The sequence below is a fragment of the Octopus sinensis genome, linkage group LG6 (genome assembly GCF_006345805.1).
Source record: "Octopus sinensis linkage group LG6, ASM634580v1, whole genome shotgun sequence".
Classification (NCBI taxonomy): domain Eukaryota; kingdom Metazoa; phylum Mollusca; class Cephalopoda; order Octopoda; family Octopodidae; genus Octopus; species Octopus sinensis.
Genome location: NC_043002.1, coordinates 24,044,385 through 24,071,054, shown reverse-complemented (window position 1 = coordinate 24,071,054; position 26,670 = coordinate 24,044,385). Strand labels below are relative to the sequence as shown.

Here is a 26,670-nt window from a genome sequence, read left to right as displayed (position 1 = left end):
TACTCTTTTGCCCTAACTTTCTCTCACTCTTTCTTCCTGTTTCTTGAGTAACGCTGCAATGGACTGGCGTCCCGTCCAGCTGGGGAGAACACATATGCCATAGAAACCAGGAAACCGAGCCCATAATCCTGGCTAGGCTTGAAAAAGGCGCATAAATAGAATAAATTATATGATATCAGGTTTAATCCCACTGCATAGCACCTTGAGCTGATTAAAGTCTTGTGAGTGGATTTAGTAACCAGAAACTGAAAGAAGCTTATTGTGTGTGTGAGTGAGAGAGAGAAAGAGTCTATGTGATTCCCAAAACTAGAGATTATGTAAACCCTGCCCCATCCAGTAGTTCTTAGTAACAATATTGACCAACAAAATAATCAAGACATTGCAGTTATATTACATGGAAGGTGAGAGCAGTTAGGAATGTTCTGGAAAGTCGTAAAGTGTGGAAGGAGGCTTTGATCGCTTGTATTTGTTTTTTGCTTACATTATTGTTTGATTTTGTTGTTATTAAAGGTCCTTAATAAAGACTTCACACCATTTTTATTGAAAACACTCTACCCACTTTTGGAGAAACTGGGTGATCGGTCAGCCTACCTGAGCAGCACAGCGTACCTGTCCCTTACAGATATATGTACTTATTGTGAATACAGGTAAGACTTTGTTTTTGAAAAAAGGCTGTGGTTGTCGGTGTGTGTTGTTTGGAATGTGGAAGAGTAGTCAGAGATAGAGTATGGACTTTAATGTGGCAGTCAGGATGTGTTATTAGAGTGAAGTAATCAGGGTATGTTGTGTAGGGTGCAGTGTAATAGCCAAAATATGTTATATGGAAGATATAGTGTAGTCGTCAGAGTATGTTGTGCAGGGTGTAGACTGGCAGACAGGGGATAGGGCATGGGATATCTCTATCTTTTACTTGTTTCAGTCATCGACTCCCAAACATTTGTTGAAGTTTGGTACTTATTCTATTGGCCAAAAGTTCTCAATTATGGGGATGTAAACAAAGCAACAATAGTTGTCAAGCAGTAGCAGCAGATGTATATACAAACACACACAAAACAGGTTTTCACAGTTTCCATCTCTCAGATCTGTCACAAGGCTTTGGTTGGCTTGGAGGCTATAGTAGAAGACATTTTCCCAAGGTTATATGTAGTGGGCTGAACCCAAAACTATGTGGTTGCCAGGCAAGCTTCTTACCCACATAGCTATGCCTACGCCAAGTGAATAAGTCAAAATATGCTGTTAAGGGTGTAGTAAGGGAGTCAGAGTATGTTATGTATGGTACAGTATGCTAGTTAGGGTATGTTATGCAGTCTACAGTATGGTAGTCACAACAGTGAGGGAACAGTAGATGTGTACGTGTTTGGGGGTGGGGATTAAGAAGTTGGCTTATAGTTTTGGGTTGGTCTAAGCCTTGTTACACTCTGTGTCAGTTTCATTCTGCATGAGGATTACTGGAAGTGTACAAATGGCTATGGAATACTCTGCCACTTACACTATTATTATTTTGTCAATGAAACAACTGGAATATTTATTATTGAAACAATTTTCAAAATTCATCCTCATAACTTACAAAAATTCACATTGTATTTTTGTTGTTTTTCTCTTTTCTGCTTAGAAACATCATGGATTTGATCCAACAAAATGCTGATTATCTTGTCAATGCAATTACTTTACGTCTGCGCCATCTCTCTCTCAACGCAAGGTCTCCACTTGTCTTAAAGGTCATGCTTCAGTTTGGTAATGAGGAACTCCTGCCTTTGGTGACAGATACTATTACTGAGGTAATTGCTAAAACTTACTCACTCTCTTTTGTCATCATCATCATAATGTGCACTTTTCGATGCTTGCATGGACCAAATGGAATTCATTGAGGCAGATATTCTATGGCTGGATGACATCCCTATGATAAACCTATATCTGTCTCACAGAACGGTAATATTTCCCCATGACCAGACATGTTTACATTGAAGACACATACATGGGTTTCTTTCAGTTTCCATTTACAAAATCCATTCACAAAGCCTGGGTTGTAGCCCAAAGTGTTGGGGCTCCACTTTCAAGGGTTTAGTTGATCCTATCAGCCCCAGTCTGATAATTAATTTTTTTTATCAATCTCTATTTGTTGACCTGTTAAATTGTAGCATATAAACAAATGGATATAAACGCCACATGCACACTCATATATCAAATGAACAATATATATAATACAAATAAGAAAATGGAGAAACAATTTAGTTGGTTCATCAGCTTTCAGATATTAGAATGTTGAATTATTTATTCATTTAACAAAAATGAGAACCTTAATAGCTTACATATATACATTATAATTCAATATATATATATATAAGATAAAAATGCAATTATAAAAATTATAATATAAGTTATTGAAATCGTTAAAATCACTCCTTACAGCTGTTTCAGCCTATGAATAAAAGTAGTTTTTTTTTTCCCCAGTGCCTATAGTTGTCAATTATATTGAGGTTGTAGGTATTTAAAAATAGGGTACTTATATATAACCATAGGCCTCGTCAAAGGTTATAAAGAACTTTGAAAATATTAATACGTGAAACAGGATACACATATAATTTAATATATATAAAATATGAACAAATTCACACACACAAGGTCTTCTTAGGGGTGGACTCTTCAGTCATATCATGGATCGGACAACTCTAGCGCTAGTGCTAAATAAAATATACTCAGTACACTCTGTAAAGTGGATTGCATTAGGAAGAGCATCCAGCTGTTTTCTACAGAAGACAAAAATGGTTCACACCAAGATGTGGTCCTTCACCTTCCTGGACCCACAACAAGCTGTTCAGTCCATGCAAGTATAGAAAGCTGACCTAAAAATAATGATGGGACAACAGGCTTCCATATAGTTTCCATCTACCAAATTTAACCCACAAGGCATTAAGTAACCTGAAGCTATAGAAGATACTTGCTCCAAGTGCCATACAATAGGAATACATGCGTGTGTGTGTGTGTGTGTATATATATATATATATGTGTTTGTGTTAATGAATAAAACTATTCTTATTTCTACTCTACATTTCTCAGTCACATCATCTCTCTCTCTCTGTTTCTCTTATTACTTCCTCTTCTCTCTCCCTGATTTCTTCTTTGATGTCTTTTTATTCCTTGTTTTATTTCTCTTTGCAACACATTATGTCTTATCCAACCTCTTCTTTTATTAATCATCTTGTCTGAATACACACTTTACACACACAAATTTACTGCTCACTTTTAACCAACTCTTTCCTCTGTTCTCAATGGCTACACAGGTATCTCTCGTTACATACTCCTTCCCTTCTGTCTGTCTGTGACTCTTCACAGTTCCTTTAATCCTTTCACATTCCCTCTATTATAGGTGTTGGAATGTTTAGACGACTATCAAACTACTCACGTAACCACTTTCCTACAAGTCCTCCATGAACTCTGCTCAGCAATCAGACGCTGGTTCCTACAGAGCAAGGTAATGCTTCATTTATGTCATATATTTATTTATGTTTCTTCTTATCTTTATCTTCCTGTGAGTGATTTTTATGTATATCTATACACATTAATGTTCATATATGATGATACATGCAATACATATGTGTATGTATGTATATATGTACAATAATGAACTGTTTTACTTGCTTCAGTCTACACACTCATTGGTGGAGACAAACAACAAACAGGAACCTGAAGTCACTGCCAACTCAACCCAGGGCGTACAGTGGCTAGTGGACTACCTGACTCAGTATGACAGAGACAAAAAAATGTCTGCTGGAGATGTTGATGAATCAGAGATGAAGGCTGAAGATGACAATCCAGCATCAGAAAACAATATGGAAACAGAAGACAGCTCAGAGACCATTGATGAGAAACCTGTATCACCTTTACATGTCACTATTGTGAAAGACGTCAGTATCTTTTCATGGCTTTTTAGCTCTATGATTGTGTGTTAGTTTGTAATTTGTGTCTGTATAGGTGTGCATGTTTGTGTATGTTTATGTGTGTGCAGGTGTAATGTATGCATGTATATCCTAGTGTGTGTGTATGTGTCCAGTTAAGTGTCTGTGTCTTCATAGGTGCATCATCATCATCATTGTTTAGTGTCTGCTTTCCATGCTGGCATGAGTTGGACGATTTGACTGAGGACTGGCGAATCAGATGGCTGCACCAGGCTCCAATCTGATCTGGCAGTGTTTCTACAGCTGAATGCCCTTTCTAATGCCAACCACTCCGAGTGCATGTGTGCTTATAATTGTTTGTGTGTGCTATTAGGTGTCTGTGTTTATATGTGTTGAAGTGGGTATAAAAAAATTATGTGTGCATGATGTGTCTTTATAGATAAATATATATTTGTATGCATGCATTTGTTGTAATATCACCAATATGGCTAAAGGAAACTATCTCAAGAAAGTATTCTTTAAGCTGAATGTATATATGGTAAGATTTCACACATGTAATATAGTAAGTTGATGGATTTCAGTCAACTGAGACAATCCAATCAATTGGAGATTTTAAAAAAAGAAACAAACTATAAGCAAGGGAGATAACTCCAGTAAGATCGCTTGATTAGCGATGCGACTCTCACCACCAAGTCAATGAGGGAATCTGTATGGTCATTCATTCTGTTGACAGCAGCAAAAAATTTACATCAAATCACATCCTACCATAGACTCCCATATGCATGCTAAATTAGTTACTGATCTCATTACTTTCACCTTACTCCTCTGTACATGGTATGCACAGCTTCCATCCACGTCTAGTTTATTTGGCAATCACCAAATTACAGCACATGGAAACCTGTCTAAAGCCTTCTCCAGGTTGAAATATGCTAAAGACAGTAGCTTATCTCTGAATTTATTTCACTAGGAAGATGGCATCAGTAGTACTTCTTCCTTGTACATCACTGAACTGTATCTTATCTAAGCAGACTCTCTTCCTAATCAGTTGTAACACTCAACATGATCCATCAATTTGATGTTTTTATAGTTGCTGAGAAAAATAAGAGATGTTTATGGCAAGAACACCTTTAGTCATGTCTGCTCACTCAGATTCTTCTTGGGGCTAAACAGCAACAGAATTTCTACTTCCATTACTACTGTCTCCACCGCTATACCATCAACACAAACACAACCAGCTATTTAACTCTATCGTGCCACACCCTTATATTGCAGGTCCTCACCCGGGTAAAACATCTCATGTCATCCACAGATGTCCATATTCAGCTTCTGGCTTTGGACACGGTATGTGCAGCAGTTCAGTCACTCCAACCATATGAAGGTAAGTTGGGCTGTGTGTGACTCAAAGGTTTACTGGCAACTGGGGCTGTATGAGGTTAGGTGTTTAGTTACTAGTGACAGGGGCCGAGCATGAGAGGTTAAAGGGTTGGTCGTCTACTGACTGTCTGAGAGACTAAGGGGATAGTCTGCTTGCAAATGAAGCTGAGTGTCTGAGAGTTTAAGGAGCTGGTTGACTCACAACCTAGGATGTGATAGTTTGGGAGGTTAAAGGGGTTGGTCTACATTATTCCTGAAAAGAAAATTTAGAAAGTTGTAAGACAAGACAGTCATATACTAAAAAATTTTAATGATTAAATCTGAAACATTGATTTATTAAACTTATTGCGTATACTGATCACATGATATATTTAGTAAGTAAATACATCTCCATCAGTTTTGTTGATGATTATTCAATTTGATCAACTAGACTATCTGCTCATTGAATTGGCATATATATGGCTGAGTACTCCACAGTTACATTTATCTTTAATATAGTCCTCAGACAGAATCAGTGTAATGCAGTGTGATAAGGTCAGATCTCTGAATTACAGGTTCAATCCATCAGATAAGCATCTGCACAGTTTTTGTGCATCTAATTTCACATATAAGGTTTGGGTCAACCTGAGGTTCCTAGGAAAAGACACTTACCCAAGATGCCACATATTGGGATTGAAACTTGGACCTAATGATCGTAAGGCAAGCTTTTTGACCATTTATTCATGCTGCATCTGATATATAATCAATAAAATACTTGATTCAATACAATATCTTGAATATCTTTGATCATAGGTCTGTCTGTTCAGTCAGGGCTGATTTGAGGCTAAACAAGAAGGGAATACAATGTTAGTAATGATGATTATAACAATAGTGATAATGATAGTTGTATGAGACAGTATTTGTGATATAGTAATAATGTGTGTGTGTTTTTATACCATCACTTGGCTCATACTCTCCACATCTACTTTTTCAGATGAACTTTTACCTCAAGTACACCAGCTGTGGTCTCCATTATCTCAGAGATTTTCTGATAAGAAAATACTTGTTAGAACGAAGGTAAAGAGTAAAATTAAAATTGGGGTTATTATATTTGCTTACATTCTTCTTTTGACTGTTTTCTATCTCATTCTTCCTGTATCATCTATATTCTGTTTCCATTATCTACTACGTAGCGTCAGTGAGAAAATTACTCGTAAGGCCCAGTTTCCAACATTTGCCATATCATCATCTGTTTTCCATTCTTGCATGGATTGGACAGTTTGACAGGAACTGGCAAGACCAGGAATCCCATCAGGTTCCCTTGTCTGTTTTGGCTTGATTTCTACAGCTGATGCCCTTCCTAAAACCAACCACTTTACAGAGTACCATCACCAGTGCTTTTTACATGGCACCAGTACCTACACCAATGCTTTTTACATGGTACCTTGGGATCAGGATCTCAATTCTGTTGTGGTGGGTGGGTCTTCTCCTGATCCCAAGGTACCATGTAAAAAGCATTGGTGTAATTCGAAAAATTAAACTACGTTAAACTTACAAATTACAATTTTCTCAAGAAAGCCAAGAGAAAAAATGTTTTATTTTGACACATCCTACCAGTATACGAAGTTTAAAAGTGTTTAGTTAACTAGAAATTGTGTTGAAAACTGGCGTTCAAAAGGAAAAGATCCATGACAGACTAGAGAACAACATCAGAATTGCAAAACAATAGAATTCAATGAAAGTAATGATGCTCTGTGCCAGCAATAAATAGTGATATCAGTTTCTAATCATGTGCAAGACTTCAGGCACAAAAAAGAATGACAGCATGTACCAAGAATCTTGTAGTAATGACAGAATGAGCTGTTTGCTTCCAATGAATATTCTTACACACAGAGCTCACAAAAAAATATTGCTTTGGACTCTAAACTTTTTAATGGAATCATAGGAGGGTGTCATTGTGTTTTGGGGTATGTGTAGATATGGGAGCCTATCCCTTTCCAGATCTGACCAAAGAATCCTTCTGGAAGAGAGACATGTAGAAAGTAAGAAAAAATTTGACTCTACTACAAGACTGATACTTTATTTATTGATCCTGCCATAGTAGGATTTGAACTCAAAGTGTAGAGAAGTATTTCTCAAAATTTTTACCCTTGCGTAACCCTTAAAATAAATTACATGTCTCAAAGAATCCCTGCACAAGAAAATTATATACCATATCTATCTCATATTTTTTTCATAGTAGTTCATGTGGTAAATATGTATAAATATATGGTTGTTATATTTTTTGAAAACATATAGGTTAGATAGGATGATGTCTATATTACAATAACCAATTACATGTTGTGCATGTATAGTAATATTATGACCATGCAATTAGCATTAGCTTATCTCACTCTTTCTCGCGGAACCCTAGGGTTCCAGGGAACCTTGGTTGAGAAACACTGGTGTAGAGAGGTGGAACAATTACCACAAAACAATCTGATGCTCCATTGATTTTGCCATTTGGCCTCCTAAAAATGTACTCGGCAACAAATATTTGTTTTCCAAAGATTTCATTTTAATATTTTATTAAAAATATTATTCTTTCTTAACCATATTACTAGTAAAATACCCTACCTGTGTTTTTTTTTTTAATTTGAAAGTAAGAATTTAAATGGATTTAGTAAAATAACTCATTTTTGTCATTATTTATCTGTTTGGATTATTGCTAATAAAAGTTGTTTTTTTTCTTTTTGTTCTTATATGTAAAATTATAATTGAAAGTTTTAACATTTAAGCATTGACAGTTTTATATTCAATATTTGCACTGTTTCAGGCCCTTCACACCTTAATGGATATCTCACAGGTGTGTGGTTCATTCATCAGGAAACGCACAGTTGCAGAGGTTTATCCCATACTCTGCCGCTACCTAAGTCACCAGGCTCCACTCAGGTATGTATGACTTTGTCATAAATAATACTAAACATATATATGTTGGTTATCATATGTAACTTGTAGATGCGTTGTAGTGTTATACCCTATCACAAGTTGTCCAAGGGAGACTTAAGTTGTATGTCACATTATTTAGTAGGGCTTATGTAACACATAGTTTAGCTAAATATAGAACATGCTCGTGTCAAGTGTCACTTTGCTGAGTTCAAGTTTGTATATCTTAATTGTGTAATGTCACCGTCATCATCGTTTAACGTCCGTTTTCCATGCTAGCATGGGTTGGGCAGTTTGACTGGGGTCTGGGAAGCCAGGAGGCTGCACCAGGCTCCAGTCTGATCTGGCAGTGTTTCTACAGCTGGATGCCCTTCCTAACACCAACCACTCCGTGAGTGTAGTGGGTGCTTTTTATGTGCCACCAGCACCGGTGCCAGGGGAGGCTGGCAGTGGCCACAATTGGTTGGTGCTTTTTACATGCCACATATTATTTCCCCTTAAAATTCATTGATATTGCAAATCATATTTGTAATATCCTATGGCTGGAGAATGCACCAACACAAACGTGATTTGTGGAAATGTGTTGCCTTACTGGCACGTGAAAAAAGCATTCAAGCGAAGTCATTGCCAGTGCTGCTGGACTGGCTCCTATGCAGGTGGCATGTAAAAAACACCATTTGAGCGTAGCCGTTGCCTGTACCACCTGTCTGGCCCTCGTGGCACGCAAAAAGCACCCACTACACTCTCGGAGTGGTTGGCATTAGGAAGGGCATCCAGCTGTAGAAACTGCCAGATCAGATTGCAGCCTGGTTCGCCAGTCCTCAGTCAAATCGTCCAACCCATGCTTGCATGGAAAGCGGATGTTAAACGAAGATGATGATATATAGCAATGCATTAAAGTATTTATAGATTTCCACCTGTTAATACTATATTCATCTGATGCTATTGTAGCACCAGACTAATAACCATCCCATAAAATTACTCTGGAAGATGAGAATAATAAGTGGTAGCTGGAATAAATAGGAGCTCTTTATGAGCACACTCAAAAGTGTTTCACATGAAGTACATAATTTTGCTATTTGAAAATTATCACATTGTCTTACAGTGATAAAGCATTTGGCAGATAATTTACATTATTAATACTTAATCCTATCCTGAGTATTTATTCATGGTATGTACCTGATATCTCTTGTATACAACTGTCTTTCTCTCTTTCTCTACTGTAGTAACAACTGCTCCGTAGCTTACACCTTTACCCAAGAGTACAAGCTCCAATTACTTATGTTGGAATACTTTGGCAAACTCTGTCAAAATGTAAGTATATTCCATGAACTTCATTTTACTATTTCTATATATATTTTTTTTATTATTCCTAGTGTTCTTGTCTGATATATTATTTGTTAGGTTCATGTCTGATAATTGTTAATTATTTCACCTGTGTTTACATAGATAAACATTTTATACTGATTATATATACAAACACATCAATATAATCAGATGCATGTATTTTTATACCTCTAGATATACACACTTATTTATATCTAAAAATACCTTTGCACATACATGTATGTATGTATGTGTGTGTATATAGTAAAACGTATGATAAACACAAGATGCTGTTTATATCACCTGTTCCCTTAGTACATTTCATCATTGTGGGTGTTTGTATCCTCTGCTATGGATGTTCCAAGTGCAATTGAATGCCAAACCACAACACTTCAAGGAATACTTTATTGTATTTAGTTACACAAATGAAATGCTCAAAATATGCACATGCATACACTATGCATGTCCGTTTTTTCAATACTTGCTTAGGTTGGATGATCCAGCACAAAGTCTGGCTTCTTGTCATCCCCATCAGAAGATCTAGAATTCTAAGAGTAGCTCCACTTCTGCCTCTTGGATTCCTTGGCAATTATTTTTGAAACTGTCATCCTTCTTATGCATCACATGTCTATCTGACAGCAGATTCTTTTACCCAGTTCTCTGCCCTCAGCTCATTTTCTTTTTTACCTACACACATGATTTGCTGCACCCTTATATCTATATCGTTTCTTCCTATTACAGCTAGGAGTCAGTAGTAAAGAGATTGACTCTGTAGCATCTTCCTGTCTATTCTACCTCAGTGAATATCAACATGAGACTCTACAAAAGGTATGATACTTCTCTTTTCCATTGTCTCGCACACTACTACATATACTGTGCTATGCATCTGTTAAACTAAAGCAATATAATTCAAATTATTCCAGTTTGACAAAGAGAACAAATATCCAATTCCATTCCATATTTCTTGGATGATGACTGATTAACAGAAGGAAAGTTGTATCGGGTCCATTACATTAACCATCAGTGGGAAAAAATGGGCATAAAATGTTCTTCATTGGACCCAGATATACTTAGATCAAAGGCAATCCAACCGTGACCACCTTGTGTTTGTTATTTGTAAGACTGCACCAACTGTATTGTTGGACTGCTTTTTCTGGTAAATTAAGTGGCCACATAGAGGCTTCCTTGTTGGAGCAACAAAGCACTTGTTATGCCTGAGGTCAGATTGATTAAACAGGCTTATAACCGAAGACACTCCACTCATGACCCTTGCATTTTTTTCAACAGTATAAACTACGATTACATTACCCAATTTGTCTTTTCTTCTTTTAAGACAGTAGGGTGCAATTTAAGATTTGGCTGCTGTTTCTAGCAGGTCATGCAATCATGGCACAACTCTTATGAGCTGAAACTTTTTATTACACATCAGAAATAATGGATTTGAACTCATGACCTACGAATGTCTCTATTTCATACTTGACCATTTCATTCTAATCCAGGTCCTTTGAAATCTTGAGCCTTTTGTATTATTTTTCTTGCAAGTAAAATAAAGTCCAATAAAGTACTAGTAAAATACTTTCTGTTTCAGGCTGCCCTCACAACATTTGGGAGATTGGTTGAGATTGATCCGGATGTAATGTGGTTTAAACTATCCTCTGTGTGGTGCCCCACGGTTTACACACCAAAATCACCCCTCTTGGAAAATATTCAGGTGAGTAGAAAAAGGGGTTTATCTCCTTTCTAACCATTCAAGTTTTACTTCCAATCTGCATCTCATTCAGTGTATAGAGATGTGTGTGTGTGTTGATAGGCACACATGTGTTAATGAAATCTGTGTAGCATTAGAATCAAAATAGAGGAAAATTAAACATGTGGAAAGCAAATGAATAGGACAAAGAAAACAAAGACGGATGCACACTTTCACAGACATATATATCTCCCTTCATCATTTGTTGACCGAAGTCCCATTGTTTCAGCATGACTGTAGATTTAAAGAAAAATCTACATGAGAAAGATTTAATGATGACAGGATAATAACAAAGAAACATAGGACTGTGTTTACAGTATGATGGGAGATAATGATAGATATGCATGCAATAGAACACCATCCGAAATTTGTGGGTATTTGTGTGGTGTAGTTGATTCAATTGTCTTCCATTACATGATTGGTGCTTATTTTATTGATTCCCAGTTAGTCGAGTGGATATATCCTCCAGGGAGTTGCTAATCAGTTACTTCCACCCCTGTATATAGCATTGTTACATTCTAAAATTTTTCTTTAATGGGTTAGAGGAGGAAGCAAAGGGCTGGAATATTAAATTCTATATTTTAGCTAACTGGTTGCCAAAACAGACCATCCCAGTTTTCCTTAGTTTCAAATTTTTATCCAAAATACATTGTTTGGAAATGTAACAAGATTGTCATGAGTTGATGACTGTGACAATAACATTCCAGAATGTTTAACATACTTTTTCTTCTTTCAGTTCAAGACCAAAAACGAGAACGAATATTCAAAAAACATTGAACTTCTATTTGAAAATCCTTTGCTATCCTGACAGTGGAACAGTCCAAAATAAAATCTGATGTATTTTTAATTCACTGAGGGCTGTGATTATGGAAACCAAAGGACACAAACTTCTGTTTGACATTTGATTACTATAGCTAAATGTGGATGTGCTTTGATTTCTTGGCCTTATCAAGTGAAGGAGAAAGCTTTGATGACAGTGCATACATAAAACAATGAGAGATCTCCTTGTGGAGGGTAAAAAAAATGTAAGAGCTTGAGATATACTATCGTTTAGCCTTGGAATCATACAGTTAATTATACAAGTATACTTTGATTTCTTGTGTGCTTGAGAATGCATCACTTTTGGGCCCTTTGGCTACTTAAGTTCATCAAATTACTACTTCATTCTCAAGATATTTTCAAACCTGAAAATATGAGATGAAACGGGTTGTGAAATAACTAGAATATTGCAGCTGTCTTTCTCAAAGACTGGGTTTGAACCAGTAAGATTGAAGACAATATTCAGTTTGAGCTGGTGGTGTTATTGTTTTGTATTGTGCAGGTGTGGCAAGAAGTTCACTTCCCAACCACAGAGTTCCTGGTTTAGTCCCACTGCATTGCACCATAAGCAAGTGTCTTCTACTATAGCCCTAGGCTAACCAAAGCCTTGTGAGTGGATTTAGTTGGTGGAAACTGAAAAAAGCCCATCATATATATATGTGTATTTGTCCCATTGACAAACAGATTTGCTGAGTACCAGGCTTAAAAGAAAATAAGCACTGGGGTCGATTCATTCGACTAAAACCCTTTAAGCCGGTGCTCCAACATGACCATAGTCTGTTTCTCAGACATAAAGTGCAGTGACAAGTGAGTCAACATTTCAAGAGTAAATGTACTTTATATGGTCTGGAACTACACTGCTGTATGTTTTACAGATAGTTGGAGTACAGCAGTCAGGATATATGGGGTGCAGTGTTGAAAAAATGTATTTATTCAGAGGAGGAAAGATGTCTGACTCTGTAGAAGGTTGTCAAAAGAGAATGGTTTGAAATTTTGCAGTACTGTATATAGTATACCTCTTTCTCTTATTTCTCCCTCTATCTTTTCTCTTATGTCTTCCAATCTCTCCCTCTCATATGATAGATTAGTTCATCTATCTACAATGGCTAAATAAGCCTCACTGATCATCTTGTGGTTTTACACTTATAAAGCAATCAATTCCCAATCCACACAGATTTAGCTGAAATTCCAAGAATACCACCCCCATCTCAGGTACAAAAACCCACTTCCAATACACACAAGAATGACTCATTTGTACAGCTTGCAGTAATAATATTGATGGACATGTCATGTATGTACCATATCCTACTAAATATGATCAGGATTACCAACAGTGTCAGCAGCAATATTATCAAGTCTTTCACTGGGATAGTTTCATCTCATAATAAACACCTATGATCTACATGTGGCTACAAAACACTAACATGGTAAGATGTTACCAATTAATTTGGTATGGCTAGAGTGAATGGATGGTGAAGAGATTAACACTGGATATTAAATAAATATGGAATTTATACAATAAACTCTGCAGATTGTTTTCATTTTTAAATGGCAAAATGAACATTATATATGTTACTGTTTAGCTCCAGGTCAGTTTTGATTGAGTAGACCTATGACCAAGAAGCATTCCAACTTCAATCATCCTTATTAAGATAGTAAGGGGTTATTTGTAGGAATCTGGCTACTATTCCTAGCAAGTCGACTGATCAAGTAGAGTCTTCCTCATTGGCTCTTATGTTAGATATGTGTATAATTTTAAATCTGCTTTTCCAATGCATACCCAAACACTATGAAGAATAATATGAGTATATTTGCTACACCTAGTTCACTATGACCTATTTTTAGATTCTCCTTCAGGCTCCTGTAATATTTAATGTCATAGCACACCATCCTTATGGTGTTGTTTGTGTCTGACCAAGTCAGGCCAAAAAAAGGAGCCCTGAAGTTGTGTCCCTACCAGAAAATACAAGGCATTTTTTAAAACTTGGTGCTCAAACGATTGCACCACTTCACTGCCCTGATGATAATTTCTAATTTAGGTACAAGACCAAATATTTCTGAGGAGTTCAGTTAAATAAATGCCAGTACTTACCCATTACAATCATCATTTTAACATTAACTTTCCCATACTTGTACAGGCCAGATAGGACCACATTGGGTCAGAACTGTCTATGGCCAAACATCAACTTTCACTTGTCTTCAAGCGAGGTAATAATACTCCAGTCTATCAAATAACAGCCTGAGAATGGTTACACAGAGAACTGGAAACAAACAACATTGAACGGGCCTTTTATTTACAGTCAGCAAATACACAAAGATGAGGGAAAATATACTTACTCATACACATGCGCGAGTGATTATTTATATATAATAACTATCCAATACATGGGAACGTGAAACTGAGTAAGTCTTGATAATTTTGCAACTTCAATAAAAGCATATTACTCTACCTTCAGTATTTGAGTACTATTTTCCCACCTCGTTTTGCACTTATGTGCTCAACTGTGTGCGTGTGTTTGTATATATTATTTATATACACATACATCATTATCATCGTTTAACGTCTGCTTTCCATGCTGGCATGGGTTGGACGGTTCAACTGGGGTCTGGGAAGCCAGAAGGCTGCACCAGGTCCAGTCTGATCTGGCAGTGTTTCTACAGCTGGATGCCCTTCCTAATGCCAACATATATATATATATATATATATACATACACACACACATACATATATATATACATATACACAGACTTCAGTTCCTGTGCACCAATTTCACTGAAGGGATTTGTTGACAAATAGCTGTAGTACAGGATACCAGCTAAAAGCATCATGCAGTAGGAATGGATCCATAACCATATGGTTCTGAAGTGAACTTCTTAACCACACATAAACGCCTGTGCCTATTACAATGATAATTTTAGATGGGGTTAGTCAGTTACATCACTCCTAGTTTTCAACTGGTGCTTATTATATCAACCTTGAAAGGATAAAAAAGTTAATTCAGTGGAATTTGAACTCAGAAAGTAAAGCGCCAGAAGAAAATGCTACTAAACATTTTGCCCAGTGCAAGAACAATTCTGCCAGCTCGCCACCTTAATAACAATAATAACACAGTCATGCAAGAAAAAATATGTTTATACCATTTTAAAATACTATATACAAAAAAGTAAATATATTTGAATGTATAAAGATTACTTGTGTATCACAAAAACTTGCTATGACAAAGTTGTTGCTGGGAATACAACCTACATCACAGACAGTTTACAAGGATACACACACACAAGGTAGTTCAAATTAAACATAACCACATTCTCTTCATACTAAAATATTCCTCGTGCTGAAATACATCTGACTAGAATTCTGAAACATTTTAGATATACATATTCAAGTTGAACGTAAATGCATTTACCTGCCCAAGATTGCTTCTAGTTGTGGTACAAAATTAATTATAAAGATTTTTAGTGTTTTAGCGATCATAGCAAAGGCCATGCTTTAGCACTGCTTGTCCATATTTAAATTAGAACGTTTTATCAGAATTTCATGTAAGAATAATATCAGTTTGATATTCTAAGTAATGAATGTGGCTACAAAAAGGTTTGCGTTACCAGTTTGGAGGGTCTGCTATGACTACTGCACCGTCACACTGAACTCGAGTGGCAGTATTTCAAGTTCATAAAGAAAAATTTCTTGTTTCTTCCACAGTATACAAACTCTTACACAAGTTTACTATCAACAAGAACACCATAATTTCTAGCTTTCTTCAGGTAGATGCTTCAAAATCCAGCTTCGTAGCAAGTGTAAAGTTTTCTTGTTGAATTCATGGTAGAGATTATCAAACATGTGAAGTTCGGAGTCAACTCCTCGGCTCTTCAGTTCATTGTATGTAACACGACCCCATTCAGGCAAGACAAGGGTATCATCCTTCCCATGGCTCATGAACAATGGTGGCCACTGTGTCAAGTTGGAGCTTGTGTCGAGAGTCTGGTGAACAGATTATATGAAAAGAAAAGATTTAAAATACAATTTTTCAATGAAATTTTTGAATTACAGAAGTGGTGGTGAGAGCTATGGTAATGGACAGTGGCAATAATGTCAAAGTGGTGGTGATGGTAATGGTTACAGGGGAAGAGGTAGAAAGACAAAAAAAGAGGGCGCATTATTTGTTTCTATGACCAGAGGAGGAGTCATTGCCCTATAACTTTCACATATCAACACTGTCATTGATTACACTTGGTCACTTTGAATTTCTGTAGGAGAGACAGGGTTAGGAATGGAGTATCAGAGAGGAAGCACTTTTGTGGCGATAGGATTGGCCCAGGTGATTCAAAGTGACCAAGTGTAATCAATGACAGTGTTGATATGTGAAAGTTATATAGAGATATATGTATTAGATAGAGACAAATAGCAGAGAATAATATATCAGATTTTAATGATGAGACAGTTGTTGATGGTAGCTTACCTTGTAAACAGATGATTTTTCATTGAGAAAACAGGACATGCCAAAAACTCCAGCCACAGATGGTCGAAACCGGTAACCTACATGTAATGCTGCACAGCCACCCATGGAAAATCCACCTTGAGAATGAAAAAGTATATATATATATACATACACACACATAACCCAGTATCTCTTCTCTTTTCTTCAGTTACAGAGACCACTTTAGGTCTTGCAAGTTATGAGATAATCATCACTAGCACTGGCACCATGAAAAAAAGGATCCTGTACACTTTGTAAATTGATTGGTGTTAGGTATGTTTTCTATGACTGAATGCACTTCCTAAGTAGACATTGCAATATGATGCAATTCTCTTTCTCACCAAATCCTGTTAAATTGTCCACTCCATACCAGCATGGAAACTAGATGTTAAATGATGATAACGATAATGTATATTTCAAATTGTGTGATACAGTTATGTACCTAAGTAAAAATTTTATGTAACAGCACATCATTTTTCAGGCTATATAACTGTTATAAAAATTATATTTTTCGCTTCAGATAGAAAAATTTAAAATACCATATACGCAAAGCATAGCAAAAGATATTGAGAGAAAAAAATTTGTTTAGAGTAATTATAAATACTGATTTCAAATTTTGGCACAAGGCCAGCAATTTTGGGGGCGGGGCTAAGTTGATTACATTAACCCTAGTGTTAAACTCTTATTATTACATTAACCCTATTTTTCAACTCTTATTTTATCAACCCCAAACGGTCAAAAGGCAAAGTCAACCTCAGTGGAATTTGAACTCAGAACATAAAAATGGACAAAATACCACTAAGCATTTTGCTCACATGCTAATGTTTCTGCCAGCTCACTGCCTTAGTAATTATATCAATACAGTATTTTGATAAAAATGTTAAAGCAGAATTTTATATTAAATTCTATATTAGTATTTCTGCAAAATTTTATGAAGCTCAACATGGATCATTTTCTGGATAGCTTAGGTGCAACAATTCTTAATGAAATAACAATCCTAGATTAGCTGAAGCTTCTTAGCATTTTTTAAAGCAAATCATCCAAAACAGCAAATTTATGATGTTATGTTTATGTTATGTATGAACCTGGGCAAGACCAGGTGCTGTTGCTGGCTGTATGTATATTACATTATACCTACAACAAAGATAAATATTCTTAGAGCAATATGAAGTGGTACCAAGAAGTTTATTATAAAATTTACTACACTTGAATAAATTCACGAGCTTTTGAAATATAACAGGACCACAAACATTGGTTGGCAGGTCTATCATCATCATAAAACCAACAAGTGTACCTCTTCGTGATTACCCAGCTTGCTATAAATAGCATCATCAAATTACACCCTTTCAAATAAGAAAAAAAATATAGGAAAATATAGTTATAGATACCCTTGAAAAGACTAGATGATCATGGCCAAAGAAGCTCTGTTTAATCTGGATTGACCTGGCACTGAACAACAATACTGCTTATATTGCCTTTAATGGAATTCATGCTTTTATTGATCATGATGACAATAGTGTTGATAGAAGTGAGTGATGACAGTAATGATGATGATTACCGTAAATGTTTAGTCTACACCTGCCCAAATGAACAGCCCTGACCCCTCCATCTGGGACTATATTATGTATCTTTTAATAATCCTACTCATTGACCCCAGTACTTGACCCTGAATGGATGAAAAAGTTGACCACGGCAGAATAATGTACCCTTTAATAATAATGGTGGTGATAATGAAGAGAAAACAAAGAGTAATAAAGTGCCATTTCAATATGATACTCACCAATGATTATCCTGTTGAAAGGTATACCATTTTTGATCTCAAGGTCAATTAGTTCAGAGATCTTTTCACACATTGGATTAACAGATTCATCTTCTTCTACAAATGGACTGATCTTCTTACGATTGAACCATACTGTACTCTGGTGTCCCATCATAGGGGTGTAGGGCCTGTAGAGATACATCAGTTTTACTGTGATAGGTACCATGGTTAGAGAGAAAAAGAGCAAGAGAAGAAAAAAAAGGGAGAAAATTGACTTAATTTTTGTATATTACTATATAATAAAAAGTCAACTTTGGTGGGATTTGAAGTGTGTCTGTGTACCTATGTATTTGTTCATTTAATGTCAGTTTTTCAATGCTAACATGGATTTGGATGAAGAGTGATTTGCATGATTTACAGCAGGTTTCTATGACTGACTACTCTTCTTGTTGCCAACCGTTACATATTTTTCAAGTAAGGGATATCTTTATTCCAGAGATCTACAGAAGTGCAACGCAACTGACTGTTATGTCAACAAGGAATAGCAACACACACACACAATGGGTTTCCTGCAATTTCCAAATTTCCTCACATAGCACTGGCTGGCCCAGGGCTGTAGTAGAAAACACTTACCCAGGGTAGTGCAATGGGACCAAATCCCAAGCTACATAATTAACACAGACAAAAGTTTCATGTTACAGAGGATAATGAAGCAGCTGCTGCATTTATTAATAAGCTTTCCAAGTTAGTTTCTGCAAAAAAATGAAGTCCTGAACAGGTCTACAAATATTGATGAGACTGCCCTTCACTGAAGATGTACTCCAAGAAAAGCACTGACAACTGAAGATACAGAGTCACCAAGAGATCATAAAGCATTGTAAGATTATATCACAAGGCTAGGCTGAATTCAACCTTCCTGAATCCCCAAGTGTAAGCTGCTGGTCATCAGCAAAAGTTTACACCCCAGGACCTTCAAAGTTATGACAGTTTCTAGTGATTGTCTGTGTCAATAGGAAAGGGTAGATGACAATTAACATTACACTGGGATGGTCTGAAAAATATTTTGTTCCTGAGCAAGAACTTGTTGAGACCTTGTTCACCTGGACCAAAATAATGCCCATAACTGCTCCACATATCCCAAAGCAGAACTTCTGGTGAAAAAAGTTGCTCAATATCTACCTCCCACCTAACTGCATATTATTAATTCAATCCCAAGACAATCACAGAATTATCATCATGTCTGCTTTCCATGATGGCACAAGTTGGACAGGCGACCACAGAGTCAATTCTTATTTGCAGTTTCTGCTCTCCTAGACTACATAGAGACTCCCTTGTTAACTGGTAATTAAAGTGAGGATTATAGAGAAGGGACTTAATTGATTACATTTGCAAGCCTAGAGAAACAATGAGAGAACACCTGTGTGATTGCTTAACTTCCTAATAATTTTAGACAAGTCTCCTTCAAATCAAGCTCTACCATCTTAAATAAAGAACACTCAATAATATAATCCTACATACTTTTAAAAAGACAAGACAGATTTGATTGTAAGTTTCTTATTCAGGGATGACCTGAGGTTAAATAACAACCAGAGAAACAAAACAAGAAGTACAGTGTGGGGCTGGAGAAAGGCTGTTGATCAATGCTCCAACACTTACCTGGCAGGGGCTGTAGGATACACAACTCGAATATGAGGAAATGCCAACTCGTGTCCTATAACCATTTGGAGCCATTCTCTTACACCTTGACCAGTATCACCTATAAATATCAGCAGAATCATCAATGCACAAAAGAAAACAAAATAAATTTAAATATGCAACCCCTTCCCCTACACAAAACTCAAATAATACAAGTAGATCCAAGTTTAGGACACCTGTAGTTACATAATAGGATTAAACATGCGACCTAACATTAACTGAAGTGTTAATGAATGATTGGAAAGAATAGTTTTTTCTACTCAAAAGTATCACTAGATGAATATTCTGTACCACTGACTATTACAGGGTGTTCCAGCTAAATTTGACAGTTTGCATGAAAGGAAAAGAAAACAATATCTCAAAATAAAAGTATTTTAAAAAATAAGCAAATATCAACTAGATTATGGCTGCTGGGATAATAGTTTACTCAAAGTAGCCATCCTCAGCTTCTACCACTGCCTCAAGATGGCTCCAGACCCTGGTGCATGCATTCCTTACTGTATTCATAGGAAGATCTTCAAACACCTCCCAGATTTGGTGTTTGAAACAGGGCAGTTGATGCCTGTGGGATTACAATCTGAGGAATTAGGGGGCCAGAAATTGGGGCTACTGGAATCATAGAAATTCTCTGACAACCACTTCTTTCTGGAGGTATGGCAAGGAGCTGAATCCTGCTTCCACACATATAGCCTTCCAGCAGCAACCCTCTCCAACCATGGTTTGACCAGTCACCAACAGCTTCATATAGCCATTTGAATTGAGTGAACTGAGTTTAAGACTTTGTTCAAAGATGTGCTGTGACGTGATGCTACCCTCATTGGAGACACACCTGAAGAGCATCACAGTTTGGGGGAACTTGGTTTTCATGATGTCCACGTAATCTTACAGCCATACACTGTTCACAGTAGTCATGATGTTGGCATTTTGACACCTGGCAAAAATCATTATGATGCAGGTAACTCTTTTCCAGTATTCAGGTGGCTTTCAGTCCTCCATGTCAGCTAACTTTTTCTCAACTACAACTTTAATTTTTATCCTCTTCAATGTTGTTGACTATTTACATCAAGCTGTTCATGAAAAAGGAGATATAAAATAGCGAAACTTCACCTGATCACTCTGTATAACTAACATTGTATTGCCATCTACATGTGAAAACATAGTTCTCAACATTTTCATGGTTGCTTTTGCATGATGGTACGTGTTGGATTGCTCAATTTCAAAACAACATCTCTATTTGTCATGACTCTTCATCACCTTTTTCTCTACCTTTTCTTGACTTATCTCTTAGTTTTTGTGACACAATCTTAGTATACAAATATATTTTGCATTACTAATTATTACATATGTAGTCAGTATGTAAATATATTTTGTATTATTAAAAATTATTATGCCAATATCTGAAAGAAACTGTACCTATGTATCTATACATGCATGTATGTGTGAACACATTTCTATCACATTTTAATCTTAGTTTTCTTTTTAAATAACCTGCATCACATCCAGTTTACCCTTCCTCTAAACTTTACACCTCTTCCATTAAAGAAATGACCCCTGTTACTTTGAACAAGGTTGTTCTGGTAAACTATTACTCAACTCCTTTCTGATAACATTTCTAATGAAGATACACAGCCTATTTGTTTTTAAAATTTTGAAAATAGGCCTACAAAGATCAGACTGTCCATTAAACTTGTAAATTAATTCTTTATTTCATTTTTCTTTTAGAGCTGCTTACAGTTATAGCCAGCTTTTTGTTTTCTTTCTTCAACTAAGAAGAAAATTTCAATTTATTAAAAATATTTTGTGTGTCATTAGAAAACATCTCTTAATTTATCTAAAATAACAGGCTTTATCTCCCTTAGTGTGTGTGAATGGTATTGAGCTAACCCTATCTTTTTTTTTTTTACACACACACACACACATATACGAATGATAAGTGCAGGTGTGGCCGTGTGGTAAGAAGTTTGCTTCCCAAACATGTGGTTTTGATTCAGTCTCACTGCATGGCACTTTGGTTGCCTGGGGCAACCAAAGCCTTGTGAGCGGATTTTGTAAAATGAAACTGAAAGAAGCTCATTGTGTGTTCATATAATATATATATATATGTGTGTGTGTGTGTGTATATATATACACACATCATCATCGATGATGATGATACACACACATATGTGTGTGCTTACCTTGACATCACATGATAGTTGTAAGCAAGTGACACTATAATGCAAGCTGTGCCCTTTCCTTTCCAATCTTATGTGACATGTATGGTCATGAGGAAATGTTACCATACTTGGAAACAGTTGAGGATTGGTGACAGTAAGGGCAATCTTGGGAATGCTATTGCAACAAATAACTGACTGCAGAAATGTGGGAAATGAAGAAAGGCTTACAACACATGCAAAAGAGGCACACTTATATGGTTGATTGGCTATTAAGGATACAAGATAAATATAAAACAGAAAGCACCTGGGTCATTTAAGATGACCACTGAAAAACTGCAAATATCTGGTGAAATAAGACGGAAACTAGTGACACACATAATCAACCAGAGAGTATAAGGAAGTTTCATACTTGATAACTGGTGGAGCAATATAATCATTATCTGCTACATGGGCAAATATGCTGTTCTAGAAAGAAGCAGCTACAGAGGTGCCAGACTGATGAACAAAGTTATTAAGAAGAGAATTTAGTTAAATAAGAAATAGTTCAGATTTGGGAAAAACCAAAATACAACAGATGCTATCTTCCTAGAAAGCTGATTGCAACAAAAGTGCTTAGCTAAAAGTAAGCTGTTCTAGCTAGCATTCATTGATCTAGAAAAGGTTTGAAAGAATACCACACTTGACTTGTGCAAGCCTTGTACATAGAATCGGTCAACAAAGTTAAAATTGGCAATGAGTTCAGTGATGAATTTAACGCCTCAGTTCTATACTTACTCTTTTTTACTATATAGTTCTGCAAGACATAGCAGAGGAGTTTAAGAGTAGCTGCCTGTAGAAACTCCTGTAAATGGATTACCTGATTCACATATCTGAATCTGGTGAAGCTTTAGAGAAGAGATTCAAAACATGGCAGCAAAGCCTAGAATTGAGAGGCATCAAAGTGAACTTAGCAAAGATTAAAGTTTCACTGCACAGGATAGAAGACAGGACTCTTCCACTTGTTATTCAGAAAAATACTAGATAAAAACTTCATGCAGTGTAACCATGTAAACTATGGGTGCACAAGAGGTGTAGCTGAATCACAGGCAGGTAGGCAGAGAACAAAACTGTGTCTGTGACAGATACACAGGAGTTATATGAGCACAAGTGAAATATATTCTTTCCAATGCTTAGACGGCTACACAAATGTGGTTGATAGCTTCTGTTACCTAAACGCTCTGATTGCCAATGGATTACGGGAAGCAGAGTAGTCAGAATAAGAACAGGAAAGAATTCAGGGAGCTATTACCTCTACTGGCAATAAAAGGGCTTTCTGTTCAAGTGAAGGACTGATTGTAAGATACTTCTGTAGAAGGTGCAATGGCAGCAAGGTATGCACATTGAATACAGAGGATGTGCAAAGGTTGAACAAAAATGAAGCGAGCGTAATTCATCGGATGTGTAATGTTAGAATGCATGAACAATGGAGCACAGGTAAAATGGGAGAAAAACTACTAGGAGGGGTGCCATATAGTGTGCAAGAGACAAAATAGTTCCAATACAGACATGTAATACAAAGTCATGATGACAGTTGGGTTAAAGAAGTGCCAGGAAATTCATATGGAAGAGAAATCCAAAAGATTACAAAGAAATATATCAGATGGCAAAATGCTGTATTGGAGAGGATCAGTCCAAGCCATGAATGCATGGACAACAGACACAAAGAGGAAGATGAAAGAGTGCAGGAATATCTGTGTGGTTAAGAAGTTAATTTCACAACCACAGTTTTGGATTCAATTCCATTGCATAGCATGGCATCTAGAGTGAATGTCTTGTGTTATAGCCTTGTGGTGGCCAATATTTTGAGATGAAATTTGGTAGGCACAAGCTGTTTGGAAGCCTGTTGTGTGTGCATGTGCTCTTGTTTTTATATATCTTTGCATTGACACTGCATAGGTAGTGGTGATGTTTGTACCCCTATAAATAAAATTGTCTTGCTTGGCAAATCAGTGTATAAAGGCTACTAGAATAAAGCACTAACAACGGTTGTATTAGGAAAAGTATCCAGCCATATGATTGAATACGATTAAATATGGTGAGCGCCAATTTGTATTCAAGTATGACGATTAATTTGATGTCACCATGGAAGCTTACCAAGAGAGGGCAACAGCCAGATATGTTAGCTGGTCAGTTCCATAAGGCAAGTTTTGTTTAGGCCAGGTTCTTCCTGATTAACAGGTATGCAGTGTTGACACTGCAAAGGGCTACCCTTTCACTCAACATTGGAAAAAGAAGTGACAAATATTGTAAGCTAGCAACGTGTAGGTATGCAATATATAGTTCCAGGTGGTCGTGTCAATATGTTCTACTATCCCTCCTTGTCGTATGACTTTATCTATCCATAGTGTATTTTCCAAATTGATAAAATAAGTACCAGTTATATATCAAGGTTTATTTCAATGGACAAACCCTTTTCTCAGTAAATTTGTGCCCTGCCTCTACTCCGACTTCGTTCTATATAACATTTTGAAAAATGCATTTGATAATAACATTAAAAAGATGTATTTTAGAAAACTATGAATAAATAAAGAGGCGGATACACCAAATTGTAGTTATGCCCAAATGTAAATTATAAAAAAAACACCGGTTTTTAAATGCCGGTTTCTCTTTAAACATGCAAGTACCGACATTTTAAAGACAAAAATAAATGAAATTACGCTAAATAAGGAATATTTTAAAAATCAAATATATTCTAGCTCTATATTTAAGAGATGAGGAATTATGTACATTATTTACATTCGACAGATATTTGTCCTCTTCTTGTTTGTTGTTAACACATTTCGCCCTTTCTTCAGGGCATATGGGTACTGGTTAAGAGCGCGGGCTACTAACCCCAGGATTCTGAGTTCGATTCCAAGCAGTAACCTGAACAATAATAATAACAACATTGAAAACTACCTTAGGAATGAGAACCCAGGTTCGAAGTTTCCCCAAGACACCGTCGAATGTAAATAATAAACATATTCCAGTAATGAAAGAGAAGTACAGATGGGATAAAGCAGTCCAACATTACACAACTATAGTTTGTAAAAAATTGTAATTAAGTTTCAAAGTTCAATACTAAGAGCTACAGACTTTGGCTTAACGTTCAAAATTATTCTGTCAAACAATGGTATTAAAACAGCGGCGATAAATAACATTTTACAGTCATTCAAGTGAGTTGAAGTTATCCTTCAAGACTTGTGTTCAAAATTTAAGGACAACTCTGTACGTTACATTTAGGCATTTGTGGAGGATAAGCAATTAAATTAATTAAAAATTTAAGAACTTCGCAAAAAAAAGTAATACCTGCTTACCTGAACCGTGGAGGAAGATAATTGATGCTGTGCAAGCAGGACCTGTTTGGGCAACGACCCGTGGATTCAGTAATTTCACAGCAGATAATGCCATCTGGTCAGATAAAACACATGGAACCGGGATGTTCAGACTTCGGAATTCAGATATATTAACTCAAGATAACTTTTTTTTGTAGGCGGTATATTTATATATATTTTTAAATATAATATATTTATTTATCAAAAAAATTACCGATGATAATATTTTTAAAAAAAAGGAAACACAACCAGAATATCAGAGCTCCGCAGTTAAGGCAGATGACCATGTGGCTAATGGCGACGATGTCTTGGTGTAGTTTAATCTATCACGACATCGCTCTCCTCTTATACTTATTACATTACTCCAGTAAACGATATATTTATTTATTTATTTATTCGTTTCCTGTCAGGAATTAATTTTTTGTCAGTGTGGAGTGATTAATCATTGATTTCTATTTGTATAGCCGTTGAGCGCCCATATCTTTCCGGTTTGAGCTCGTGTAATAACTTAGGTGTTGATTTCCGTATTTATTCGCTTATCTACCTGACTAATAAGTACCAAAGTACAAAGCACTCACTGTCCTTTCGTCTGGCAGAAAGTTTAACAAGATTAAGTTTGTGGAGGAATGGTAAGATAGAACCTCCATCGCTGGTTGGCACGTCTAACATAAGGCAGCAATGAAAAACTGCACTACACCCAGTACTCCCTACGATGATGGAGCCTCCACGTGGTGGTTCAACTTAAAACTAATAGTAACGAAATCACATTCTACTGTTTTAAGAAATAAAAGACAAATAGGAAGTGTAGTCCTGGATGTGTTATAATTTTAGTGGGGACAGGCTGTGGTCGCGGGACGTAAAAGTGTCGTAACATGCTGCAAGGCAATTTTTTTTTCACTCGACCTGACGTTTCTGCCAGTTCGCCGCCCCCATCTATTGACATTAATTAATATTAATTTTTTTCTGACATAAATACTAGGTCGCGCTTCGATGAAGGGTGTACTCGATTTTAGGGATCTGAAAAGATGAAAGAGAAAGTATCTTCAATAAAAAGGTTTTAAAAAAGTCTGCTGTCAAGTGGGGGGAGTAAGAATCAAGTAATTTAAATTTATACCCAGAGTAAGAGATAATGGTAATTCTATTGACTATATCCAATAAAGAAAAGT

General features: G+C 36.3%; 2 protein-coding genes across 2 annotated transcripts in view; one reads left to right on the top strand and one right to left on the bottom strand.

The window, feature by feature from the left end:
• The window catches only part of LOC115213155 (TELO2-interacting protein 1 homolog), a 37,692-nt gene extending 24,103 nt beyond the window's left edge, over window positions 1-13,589 (top strand). The window contains exons 16-26 of the mRNA XM_029782090.2: window positions 511-647; window positions 1,613-1,778; window positions 3,368-3,472; window positions 3,645-3,905; window positions 5,169-5,274; window positions 6,244-6,326; window positions 8,065-8,180; window positions 9,401-9,488; window positions 10,242-10,328; window positions 11,089-11,211; window positions 11,984-13,589. Coding sequence (XP_029637950.1) covers window positions 511-647; window positions 1,613-1,778; window positions 3,368-3,472; window positions 3,645-3,905; window positions 5,169-5,274; window positions 6,244-6,326; window positions 8,065-8,180; window positions 9,401-9,488; window positions 10,242-10,328; window positions 11,089-11,211; window positions 11,984-12,055 — 1,344 coding nt within the window. The 3' untranslated portion in view covers window positions 12,056-13,589. The remainder of the gene's footprint in view (window positions 1-510; window positions 648-1,612; window positions 1,779-3,367; window positions 3,473-3,644; window positions 3,906-5,168; window positions 5,275-6,243; window positions 6,327-8,064; window positions 8,181-9,400; window positions 9,489-10,241; window positions 10,329-11,088; window positions 11,212-11,983) is intronic.
• Window positions 13,590-15,181: 1,592 nt separating this feature from the next.
• Window positions 15,182-26,300, bottom strand: LOC115213066 (lysophospholipase-like protein 1). The gene is made up of 5 exons (XM_029781976.2): window positions 25,487-26,300; window positions 19,957-20,056; window positions 18,322-18,488; window positions 16,524-16,639; window positions 15,182-16,045 (listed from the first exon to the last, which is right to left on the bottom strand). The coding sequence occupies exons 1-5, from the start codon at window positions 25,578-25,580 to the stop codon at window positions 15,815-15,817; spliced, it is 708 nt and encodes a 235-aa protein (XP_029637836.1). The 5' UTR covers window positions 25,581-26,300; the 3' UTR covers window positions 15,182-15,814.
• Window positions 26,301-26,670: the final 370 nt, after the last annotated feature.

Coding starts and splice junctions, on each gene's coding strand:
- LOC115213066 (XM_029781976.2), bottom strand. CDS start 25,580: ATGGCATTATCTGCTGTGAAATTACTGAATCCACGGGTCGTTGCCCAA. Junction 18,489..19,956: donor TATCCTACAGCCCCTGCCAG/GTAAGTGTTGGA, acceptor GTATCTCTACAG/GCCCTACACCCCTATGATGG. Junction 16,640..18,321: donor TTTCAACAGGATAATCATTG/GTGAGTATCATA, acceptor TTCATTCTCAAG/GTGGATTTTCCATGGGTGGC.